The sequence below is a fragment of the Echinops telfairi genome, unplaced genomic scaffold (assembly GCF_000313985.2).
Source record: "Echinops telfairi isolate 266 unplaced genomic scaffold, ASM31398v2 ScPeMD7_655;HRSCAF=1070, whole genome shotgun sequence".
Lineage (NCBI taxonomy): Eukaryota > Metazoa > Chordata > Mammalia > Afrosoricida > Tenrecidae > Echinops > Echinops telfairi.
The window spans coordinates 31,709,968-31,720,784 of record NW_022104553.1 but is presented as its reverse complement, the minus strand read 5'-3'; the positions used below and the strand labels follow the sequence as shown (position 1 = coordinate 31,720,784).

Here is a 10,817-nt window from a genome sequence, read left to right as displayed (position 1 = left end):
GACAGGGCGCACCTCTCCGTAGCACCCGGGGCCCAGGGGACAGGGCGCACCTCTCCGTAGCACCCGGGGCCCAGGGGACAGGGGCGCACCTCTCCGTAGCACCCACGGCCCGGCATCCAGGCTTCGACGTCAAACTTGCGGTAGGCAGGCAGGCCCAGCTCCTGGGTGGGCATGTCCAGGACCCTGCCAGGCCAGGTGATGGGGGAAGTTGAGGGGGAGGTGCCAGGCAGAAATGGAGGTGATGAAGCGCAGGGGGAAAGCAGCAAAGCGGGTAAGACCCCAATGTGCCGCCCTGGGTCGGGTGGTTCTAGAGCACAGGGACAGGGTAGGACAGCCCGGGGCTCGAGGGGAGTGGACAGCCCATTTTCTCCCAAACTCGGGCAGTGCCCATCAGTGAGGAGGAGGAGGAGGTAACAGGCAGGAGGTGAAAGGGCACGGGGCTGAGGTGACCAGCTCTTCAGGGCCATTCTTGGCTCCCTGAGAGCGCCACGCTTTGTACTGGGCGACACAGAAAAGGGCCACCTTTCTCATCTCGGTGGCTGATGGGCCATTCCCTGACAGGGAAGCTATCTCCCCTCCTCCACCCCTCCCCTGTATGGCGGGCAGCGCAGATGAAGGGAACACCCAGGGACGGGGAAGGGGCGGCAGGAGGGGTGGGCTCTGTGCCCAGCAGTGGGACACCTTTCCTTTGTGGAGCCCTGGTGGCCCGGCGGGGAGGGGTTGGACTGCCAACCACACAGGGTCCTCAGGGAGGAGGTGCTAGAAGGGGAGGACATCGTGTACCTGGCTGGCCCTTCCCCCACCCCCACCCCTCTCCTCTCCTTCCCCACCGGAAGTGCAAGCCCAGCTCCGTCAGGATCTCCATCTGAAGCGACAGGAAGTCCTCCAGCAGCTGCGTGCTCTGCTCCAGCCCCGGGCCGGTCACCCCAAACATCTCCACCTGGGCAGGGTGGCACAGGGGCACAGGGGTCAGCGGGCCCTGGGATGTTGGGGTGGCCTCTGCCCCCTCCCGGGGTGCACCAACCTTGGTGAAGTGGTGCACGCGGTACAGCCCCCGGGGGTCCTTTGCCGTGTCTGTCTCTGCACGGTAGCAGGTGCTGGAACATACCATCCTGTGGGGGGAGGGGGAGCTAGGCCGGGGAGCGGGGGAGAGAACCACGGGTGGGCCTAGGTCTTAGGGAGCTGGATGTCACCTGACTGGCAGGTCCCTGGAGGCCACAGTGTGGTCCATGAAGTAGCCTGGGAGGAGAAGGGGCGGGGTCAGCTGCTGTGGGAAGCAGGAGCTGTCCTGAGGTTGCCAAACTACGCTGGGCAGTTAGCCCAGCCCCCCAGCTGTCCTCCCATAATCCCCCCTGGTCCCGGGAAGGACGCAGGATGGGTCCCCATGGCCCCGGCACTGCTCACCTGCAAGCCCCACCTCTGCTGTCCCGGCCAGGTGGAGGTCCTCGAATCGGGAGGGGTCGATGTTATAAATCTGAGAAGGGCTAGCATTCGGGGTCATCCCACAACCTTCCTGGGGGAGGGGTCAGGGTCAGGGACTCATGGGCCCCTATAGCTCCCCTGGAAGGGCTAAATGGCTCCGGCCTTCGACAACCCCCCCAACCCACCCCCCATGCCAGGCCTGGTCTCGGGAACCCCCTCCCCCAGCAGGGGCGAGTGGGCGGGCAGCTGGGCCTCACTCACAAACACGGCTCCTCGCAGGAGGTCTGGCACCGTCATGGGGGTGAAGCCCTGTGGGGGGAGGAGGTGGGGGGAGGAGCTGAGGGCAGGATCCCCCTCAGGCCCGCAGAAAGGGCACTATGGAGCACGCTGAGGACTCCCTGTCCCTTCACATGTAACCCCTCAAAGGGAAGCGTGGCAAGCAGGGCAGGGTCCTGCATCCCTCCCGATGACATCCCCGTCTGCTGTTCCCCAAGGCTGCCCAGCCCACCCCACAGAGGGCACCGGACCGTGCCCTCCTCTGCCCACAGCTGCCATGGCTCTCCAGGGCAGCCCTCACTAGGGCCCCTGGGCCTTAAGCAATTAGCCCTGCTCCCCAAACACCCATAAATGCAGACAGGCAGTGTCATGCTGTGGGTAGGAACTTGGGTCTGGGCTGGCTGCCCACTCGCTGTGTGGCCTCGCCCTGGTCCACTCTCCTGCTACGCCCCAGTGTCCCCATCTCTACGGTGGTGACAAGGTCAGCTGCCCTGTGAGGCTGGTTTAAGAATCAGACCTGCCAGTAAGACACCCAGTACTAGAGCCAGTACCAAGACCGCCCCTCACCCCCCCAGGCTGCCTGCCCCTCTTGGCCCGCACCTGGCCCACGAGTTTGCTGAGTGTGAAGTTAACCAGGCCGTGCTGCAGGAGCGCCCCAGCCCCGCACAGGTAATAGGAGCGGTGGCCTGATACGTGGGACAGGCGCCTAGGAGAGAGACAGGCGGACAGGTGGGTGCATGGTGGGCCAGGTGGCAGGGGAGGAGGGACAGGGGACTCAACACCCAGGGGTGGAGGCCCAGCTGCAAGGCAGGGCCGGGGCATCAAATATTCATGACAGGGTGCGGTTCTGTGGCTGCACACCCCACGCAGAGCCTGAGGCAGGAGCTGGGTGCCAGCTGTCGGGGCAAGGAGGGCGGGAGAGGGGCTCACTTCTGCCGGATGACGCCCAGTTTCTCGCCGATTTCCAGGTGACCTCGCGGGTGGAAGGAGAAAGCTGGAGGTGGACAAGGAGCGAGGGGCATGCGCTGTGTAATTCCCACCGGAAAACACACATGGCGACGCTGAAAAGAATCAGCCGAGAGGCATGGGGGCCCAGGGGGCAGTGGAAGATGGGATTCGGGATCCAAAAGGAGGAGGAAGCCAGAGAGGGAATGTGAAGAAAACACAGACAAGGAACCAGAGAGAGGAGGGCAGGGTAAGGGGGAGGGGGAAACAGAAAGGCAGAGACAGAGACAGAGATGGATACGGTGGAAATTGGGTCAAACACAGGCTCCCAGCCCCGCCCATGTGCACGCTCACCGCCAACACCCATGCACACACATTTGTGTGCACACGTGTGCACGTGCCCCCAGAAGAGAAGGGCAGGAAAGCCAAATGGAGAGAGAGGGAGAGACAGAGGGGGAGGTGGAACAAAGGCCCAGGGCTGCTCCTCAGGGGCAGCAAGGCCAGCGGGCAGGAGACTGCAGGCCCCCCCACCAGTAGGGGTCACTGGGCATGTCAGCCTCCCACCCCTGGGCGGTGGCCCACCTGGTTTGTCTCCAACGACGTGGAGCACTCGGGCCTGGCTTTCATCCCCAACTGGCTGGAGGGAGAGAGCGGGCGTCACAGGGAAGGTGGCACCAGGTGGCTGGCCTCCCTCGTGCCCGCTTCACACTCACCACGTCGGGGTGGGTCTGGTTAGGCAGCCTGAGCGCCCGCAGGTAGAACTGCTCCTTGAGCTGGGCCTCCTTGGGATACAAGGGGGTCAGCTGCTTCCGGATCTCCCGGCCCCGGCCCCGCAGAGCCTGATACTGGGGGTCCTGGAGGCAGGACAAGCGGGGTCAGTCGGGGGAGGTGGGGCAGGGGTGGAGGCAGGTGGAAGCGCCGGGGCAAACACTGATGGCCTCTGTGGTTGTAGCCCTGGTGGCGTTGTGGTTACATTGGGCTGCAGGGTTCTCTGCTCCCTTAAAGAGCTGCAGTCTTGGAAAGGCACATGGCCGTCCTACCCTGTCCTATAGAGTCTCCCATGAGTCGGCATCAATTGGATGGATGGCGGGTCCTTTGGTTACGGGTCCTTTGGTTAGGGTTTCTTGGTCCAGTGACCCGCCCCCTGCATTTCCTCTCTCCACCACATGGGGGCATGGCCACAGGGGTCAGCTCCAGAGACAGACAAGCCTGGGGAGACTCAGCCCCCAGGGGCTCTGACTGGAGCCATCAGGGAAGTGGTCATCTTTGAGCCTGGTCTCCCTACCCCAAGCTGTGCTGTCACCCCGGACCCCGAAGGGGAGACAGCAGGTCTAGGAATGAGAGGAAAATAGAACCAGGCATGGAGATGGGAGCCTCGATCCAGCTGTGCCGGACGCCAGTCCTCAGTTCATGAATTCATGACGGCTTTTATTTTCCTTAACCCGTTGTTTGTCACACGAAGGAATCGTGACTGGGAAGGCTTCCTCCCTGCCTGCCCCTGCTCCGGGGACAGGGCCCCGCCTACCCCAACCCGGCCCATGTACCTGCTGCACCTGCCCCTTGTCTTGGTTTTCCTAGCAGAAGGGAGGCCGAGGTGGTGGGTGATGCGGTGGATGAAGCAGAGCGGGGAGGAGAGAAAAGGAGGGGTCAAAGGTCAAACAGGTCAGGCGGGGCAGAATCCCCAGCTCTGCCAGTGAGTCTGGCTGGGCCCCTCCTCCTCCTCTGTGACTCAGGTCCCCTATGGGCAACGGGTGGGCAATCATCTTACAACCCCCCTCGTGAAGTTGGCGGCACTGTCACCCCTGTTTTGCAGAGGAAGAAACAGACTCAGAGACCAGGTCAAGGATCTGGGCTGGGGGCCCTGGCGAGAGCCTCGGACCAGTCTACCCCAGGGCCACATGCCAACAACCACACTGTTCTCAGCCTGTCTCCCAGGACCCCTGTGCTCACCAGCAGGCCACGCACAGCTTCGGCCACGGCCCCCTTCTCCTCCTCCAGGCTCCGGATCTGCTCCTGCAGCTTCCTCAGCTCCTGCCACGCTGAAATCTGGGGGTGGAAATTCCAGAGGAGATGGTGAAGCAGCTGCTGCCCCTTCTTGCTGGAACCTGGCCTCACTGACCACCAGGACCTGTGGTGGGGTGGGCCAGAAGCCCCTCCCTGTCTTCCCTCCCCCCCCTTCTCCTGTTCCTTCAGGGGGCTGGTCAGAACTCCCTGAGGTTTAGCTGGGCATCTAGAATTAAGTTGAATTTCCTGTTTCCCTGCAGCCACTTAGGGAGCTCTGGTGGTGTGCTGGTTACGTGTTAGGCCGCTGACCTCAAGGTCAGCGGTTTGAAACCCTCCAGGCTGCTCTGCAGGAAAAAGAGGCGGCGTTCTGCTCCCTTAAAGAGAGACCCCCGGGAGCAGCTCCACCCTGTTCTTTAAGGTCCCTGGGTGTTGGAAAGGCTCCATGGTGGTCCCTCTGTTTTCGTTTTATAGCCACTTGCACCCATCACCCAGGGTGGCAGTGGAAGTGCGCTGCACTTCCTTGGGGTTACTGTGGAAGCTAATCTTGCACTTGCAAAACCAGTGGGAGAAGGAGGTGGGAAGAGACTCTTGCACCACCAACTCCTGGTTCTTTGGGGACACTGACTCCCCGTGAGCTTCGATGTCTTGGAAAATTCCTTCGCCCTCTCTGACTCTTGGAAAATTCCTTCGCCCTCTGCACACTGTCCTGTCTCCCTGGGCGGGCCACACATAGATTGCTTTGCTGCCCACTTGACGGCTCATCCTAAATGTCCTCTGGATGCTTGGCACTCACCCAAACCTGCTCTTCTCTGCAAGGACAGCCCTCCTGGGCTCCTGACCCCCCTAGTCCAGAGTCCTGGGCCTCAATCGTGGACGACTCCCTCCACCCCTCTCATCATCCTGTCCTGTCCTTACTGTCTCCCTCTCCACCATCCTCCTGATCCTGACGCATCCCAAGCCTGTCATCTCCGAAAGCAGTGGATCTCACCTGTGGGTCGGCCACCCCTTTGTTGGGGAGGTCGAATGACCCTTTCACAGGGGTCGTCTAAGACCATTGGAAAACACATATTTCCGATGGTCTTAGGAACCGAGACACCGCTCCTCTATCCGTCTCCAGGCAGGTCCGGCCACATGCAGAAACACCCACATACAAGTACCCAGAGTGAAGACTTACCCATGCTACACCATGCTTCAAGACAAACTTTCATTGATTTGTCATTAGAAATAAATATTTCACAATATAGAATGACATTATTTTTGTGATTAACCACTATGCTTTACTTATGTTCAATTTGTAACAATGAAAATGAAACCTGCATATCATATATTTACACTATGATTCATAACAGTAGCAAAATTAGTTATAGAGTAACAATGAAAATAATTTTATGGATATCAGGGGCTCAACTCGGAAGAGAATGCTTTGAAAATGATGACGATGGCTTATGTGCAAATGTGCTCGACACATTGGATGAATGCATCGATTGTGACGAGATATGAGACCCCAAGAAAAGCATTAAAAAAATTCAAATGAAAAAAATTTATGGTTGGGGTCACCACATGAGGAACTGTATGAAAGGGTTGCAGCATTAGGAAGGTGGAGAACCACTGTCCTATAGGAACCCTGCCCCAGTCTCTTACCCAATCCAATCCAGACAGAGTTCTCATACATTTCTCTTCCACTTAAAGGCATTCATGCCTCCCGGTGTGCACAGAGCACATGTCCAACTACGGCCTGCAAAGCCACCTGCCACTCTCGTCATACTGTGGACTCTAAAGAAGTGGTTTTTAAGCTCAGGGATTCCCAAAATTCCAAACCCCTGCCATCAACTCGATTCATATGACCCTACAGGGCAGACTAGAACTCCTCCGCAGGGTTTCTGAGACTCAATCTTTTTCCTGTGGAGCACATAGTGGGCTTGAACTACTGAACTTGCAATTAGCAGCCCAATGTTTATCCCACAGAGCCACCAGGTTCCTTGGGGATGTACTGGTAGTAGGCTAACTGAATTTGGCATCTTTAAACCAGCATTTTAAAATGAAATAGAATACAAGTTTCAAAATAGGACTGTATCATCACCCATGGGAAGTCCAGGAATTGTTAACAAAACTTCCCTTTCAAGTTTGAGTGGGTGCGTACTAGGCCCAGATGTGAAATAGATTTCTTCCCCGTGGCCATGAAAACCCCCAGGGGTTTTCTTAAGAGGTGTGAGACTCTAAATTAAGCACACCGTACAACCGTCAGAGTACAACTGTGCCCCACGGCTTTGTCAAGGGCTGGTTCTCATAAGCAGACTACCAGGCCTTTCTTCAAAGGCACCTCTGAGAGGGCTCACACCTTCCACCTTCAGTGTGCAGCTGGGTTCCTGAAGCAGTTGCATCTTCCAGAAATTCCCGACATTCCCTGCAGCTCCATCAAGTGCAACAGCAGACTGTCCTTCCTCCGGGCATCTGGATACACTGGCCTTCTACCTGGGCCACTCTAGTCCCCAACTAACCCCCACACACCCCACCCATCCTTGCCCAATGCCACCTCCTCTAGAAGCCTGCTTGGGTAGCTCCCCACTTTTCCTTCACAGCCTTTGGCAGAGCTTATGATCATACATTTAGAACAGCACGTGACATATCTCTCTTCCATGAAGCGAACTTGGCTAGCACAGCAAAGAGTTCAGAGTGTGGACTTTGGAGCCAGACACAGGGGTTTCAAATTTCCTGCTCTGCCAGTTGTGTGGCGTTGGTACGTTAATGAACTTCCCTGAGCCTTAATTTCCCCTCTGGGGAAAAAAAAATGGGGAAAATAAGGGCACTTACCTCACAGGGCTGTCCCCCAAATGAAATGAGGCTCATCTGTATAAAGGAGCCCTGGTGGTGCAGTGGGTTAGGCACTAGGCTGCCAACTGCAGGTTTGGTGGTTCAAACCCACCAGTCACTCCATGAGAAAAAATAAGGCTGGCTGCTCATGTAAAGCTGCACAGTCTCAGAGACTCCTGTAAGTGGGAATCAACTCGGTGGCAGTTGGTCTTTCAGTTTGGAGTTTCAGGATAGATACAGTATGTAGAAAATGATAGCAGGGCAGTCCTAAAGAGGGCTGGAAGGACTTGGGACCCAGCCTCTTCAGCACCCCAGGAGGGTTTACTCTACAATGATGTGGAAATTTCTGGTACAGGACCCCAGTGTGAGCTATTCTACTTGTATAATTGCTAGCTGTTTCATTGCCAACATTCATTATCTTATTTGAAACGCCTGGAACCTTCTCACCGCCACCGAGTTGATACTGACTCATCACGACCTTGGAGGACTGGGTAGAAATGCCCCTGTGAGTTTCCCCGACCTTAACTGGTTACTGGAGCAGAAAGCCCGTCTTTCTCCTGAGATGCAGCTAGTGTGTCGAACTGCCAACCTTGTGGGTTGCAGTCCAACGTTACCACCACACCACGTTGGTGTCCCGTAAATGTCTCCCGATAGAAGCACGCATTTATTTATCTATTTAGCGACCTGCCACCTATGGGGAGGGTGCAAAGCTCTAACTTTCACTCCCCTGGGGCGAGCCTCCCCTGAACCTCAGATTCACCCGACCCTCGCGCTTCCTTTTCTGGCTCCCGGGTAAGTCTGGTCGCCTTCAGATTTGGCGCGCCGTGTCCACGAGCCTATTACGAACGTCCAAGACACGGGAGGCATCTTTGGCACAAACACTGAGAAAGAACTAAAACTCCCGCCTTCAATCAGCCCCCAGAGGGGGAAGCAACAAGCAGTCACGTGCCAGTCGCAAAGCCCAGCCGCTAAGCAAGGCGCGCAGGCCGCCCGCGCAAGCGCACTCACGATGGCGGGCAGGTCGTCGGGTCGCAGCTCCCCCTTGCGGAACTCCAGCGCGCGCGCGGCCGCCTCCGGGCATGCGCAGAGCCGCTCCATGTCCAGTTGAGGGAGCGCGCTGTAGCCCTCGCGCGCGTGCTCATACAGGAGGTTCCGGTCCTGCTTCTCCGTCGCGAAATTTCTTTTTTGGTTCTCGGAGCAGGCGCAGCCTGTTCTGGACCAGAGTCCCCGACCAGCCAGCCAAGGCCATAAGCGCCGCGCAATGGACGCAGCCATCTTGGGAGAGGGGCAAAGAGACCCTCCCCCTTGGTTCCGCCCACTACGTCTGGCGACCAATTGCCAAGCAGCTCTGCGGCCCGAGACGAGCCAATCGGACCGTGAAAGGGACGGGCCCTTCCTCAGAGAAAGGGCGGGATGTTGTGCCGTAAAGCAGTTCAATGGGGCTCGATGACCGAGATTGACTCTAGATTTGACCAATCGGCGCTCGAGCCCGCCCCCTCGCGGCAGAACCAGCCAATCCCCGCCGGTATCACCTCCGGAAGTGGCTGGAGACACGATTCGGAGTGTCTGCGGACCTCAGTAGGGTCGGTGGGGTCGGCGTCCCTACCTCTCTGGGGCTCTCTGGTGTTCCCTCTCCCCTGGGTGGGAGCGGTTGGATCCCCAGGCCCAACTCCGAGTGAGGCTAACTTTACAGAAAACTTCCTGCCAGCAGCGTGCGGGGTTGTGGTGAGCTCCTGAGAGGGACTTCTTAGATTTAACTAGAGAACGCGATTCGAGGAAATTGGACCCCTAGCTTCACGAGGTCCGCTGTTTGCGCCCCTTTTAAAACCTCTTGTCTCCTAACACAGGGCGGCAGGATGTCGTGGTCCGGCCTCCTGAGTGGTCTGCACAGGTCCCTGAGCTGCGGTAAGTGGAGCCCCGGAGGGTTTCGCATTGTGGGGGTTATGAAGCAGTTACCCCGAGGGCCCGTGGGGAGCCTAGCGAGTCCCAGGTGGTCGGCAAAGTCACTCATCGCATCAGCAAATAATTGTGTATTCAGTACCTTCCGAGGGTCAAAGGCGCCACAGGCCCTACTGTCTGATTTCTCTAGAGCCCAGTATGTGTCACAAGGTGTCGCAGTGGTTAAGGCGCTGGACACCTACCCACAAGATCCGCAGTTCGAACCCACCAGCTGCTCCACGGGAGAAAGACGAAGCTCTCTCCGCTCAGAAAGAGTTAGTCTCAGAATCCCCTAGGGGCAATTCTACCCAGTCCTAGAGGGTCGCCATGAGTTGGAATTCAGTCGATGGCAGTGGGTTTGGTTTCTTGCAGTGCCCTCTGGTGGGTAAGCAGTGGACTGCTAACTATGAAGTTCTGTCACTTCACAGAAGAAAGAGGCTGTCTGCCCCCATCAAGTCTAAAGTCTCAGGAACCAGGGTCCAGTTCTACCCTTCCCTAGAGGGGAGCTAAGAGTGGGGACTGACCAAAGGGCCAGGAGCTCTGGTAATATAGTGGATTGCAAGATGGGCATGCTAATGAAAGGTCAGCAGTTCGAATCTACCAACTGCTCTGTAGGAGGAAGATGGGGCTTTCTACCCCATAGAAACACAAAGGGACAGTTCTCTCCCTTATAGGGCTGCTCTGACGCCCTATACATAAGTGCGCTGGCACAGTAACGCCCTCCTATCCTATCCCCAGGCCTGGCGCTGGCTCCCCGCCTCTGGGCCACCCGCTCCATGGCCACCCTGAACCAGATGCACCGCAAGGGACCCCCGAAGCAGCCGCCCCGCAGCTTGGGCCCGACAGGGGGCCGGCCACAGCTGAAGGGTGTAGTCCTGCGCACCTTCACGCGCAAGCCCAAGAAGCCCAACTCTGCCAACCGCAAGTGCTGCCGGGTGCGGCTCAGCAATGGCCAGGAGGCCGTCTGCTTCATCCCCGGGGAGGGCCACAGCCTGCAGGAGCACCATGTCGTCCTGGTGCAGGGCGGCCGCACCCAGGACCTGCCGGGCGTCAAGCTCACTGTGGTGCGCGGCAAATACGACTGTGGCCACGTGCAGAAGAAGAAGTGACTGCGGTGCCGAACCCCTACTAGACACGAGCCTTCCGCCCTGGGCTCCAGCATCCAAGCCTGGATTATATAGTGCAGCTCCATCAGGACCACTGGCATCCTATGGGGTGGTGGGCAGGAGTGAGAAAGGCCACCAGGCTTCTGCCCAGACCTCCAGGAGCTGCCAAGGGTAGTGTGGGTGTGGGGCTGGGAGGGGCTGTAATAAACCCAGATCACCCCACCGTGATAGGAATGCTGCCCGCTAGCAGTGTTGGTAGCTTGGTATAGACCAGTGGTTCTCAACCTTCCTCATGCTGTGACCCTTTCATATAGT

General features: G+C 58.0%; 2 protein-coding genes across 3 annotated transcripts in view; one reads left to right on the top strand and one right to left on the bottom strand.

The window, feature by feature from the left end:
* SARS2 (seryl-tRNA synthetase 2, mitochondrial) overlaps window positions 1-8,744 on the bottom strand; it is a 9,824-nt gene extending 1,080 nt beyond the window's left edge. Inside the window, exons 1-13 of one of the 2 annotated variants that reach the window (XM_004715833.2) lie at window positions 8,467-8,744; window positions 4,594-4,689; window positions 4,188-4,217; window positions 3,357-3,497; window positions 3,226-3,280; window positions 2,629-2,692; window positions 2,299-2,404; window positions 1,684-1,731; window positions 1,405-1,513; window positions 1,194-1,239; window positions 1,025-1,112; window positions 831-940; window positions 90-183 (exon numbers count right to left, since the gene is read on the bottom strand). In XM_004715833.2, coding sequence (XP_004715890.1) covers window positions 90-183; window positions 831-940; window positions 1,025-1,112; window positions 1,194-1,239; window positions 1,405-1,513; window positions 1,684-1,731; window positions 2,299-2,404; window positions 2,629-2,692; window positions 3,226-3,280; window positions 3,357-3,497; window positions 4,188-4,217; window positions 4,594-4,689; window positions 8,467-8,733 — 1,254 coding nt within the window. In that variant the 5' untranslated portion in view covers window positions 8,734-8,744. The remainder of the gene's footprint in view (window positions 1-89; window positions 184-830; window positions 941-1,024; window positions 1,113-1,193; window positions 1,240-1,404; window positions 1,514-1,683; window positions 1,732-2,298; window positions 2,405-2,628; window positions 2,693-3,225; window positions 3,281-3,356; window positions 3,498-4,187; window positions 4,218-4,593; window positions 4,690-8,466) is intronic. The other variant, XM_045292724.1, reaches the window with a different exon arrangement.
* Window positions 8,745-9,043: 299 nt separating this feature from the next.
* On the top strand, window positions 9,044-10,730 carry MRPS12 (mitochondrial ribosomal protein S12). The gene is made up of 3 exons (XM_004715761.2): window positions 9,044-9,183; window positions 9,306-9,363; window positions 10,135-10,730. Exons 2-3 carry the CDS (start codon window positions 9,315-9,317, stop codon window positions 10,503-10,505), a joined length of 420 nt encoding a protein of 139 aa, XP_004715818.1. The 5' UTR covers window positions 9,044-9,183; window positions 9,306-9,314; the 3' UTR covers window positions 10,506-10,730.
* Window positions 10,731-10,817: the final 87 nt, after the last annotated feature.

What these genes read in the sequence shown, in the direction of transcription:
- MRPS12 (XM_004715761.2), top strand. Translation starts at nt 9,315, where the DNA reads ATGTCGTGGTCCGGCCTCCTGAGTGGTCTGCACAGGTCCCTGAGCTGC. An exon ending in GCACAGGTCCCTGAGCTGCG is followed by an intron (nt 9,364 to 10,134) that starts GTAAGTGGAGCC and finishes TCCTATCCCCAG; the next exon opens with GCCTGGCGCTGGCTCCCCGC.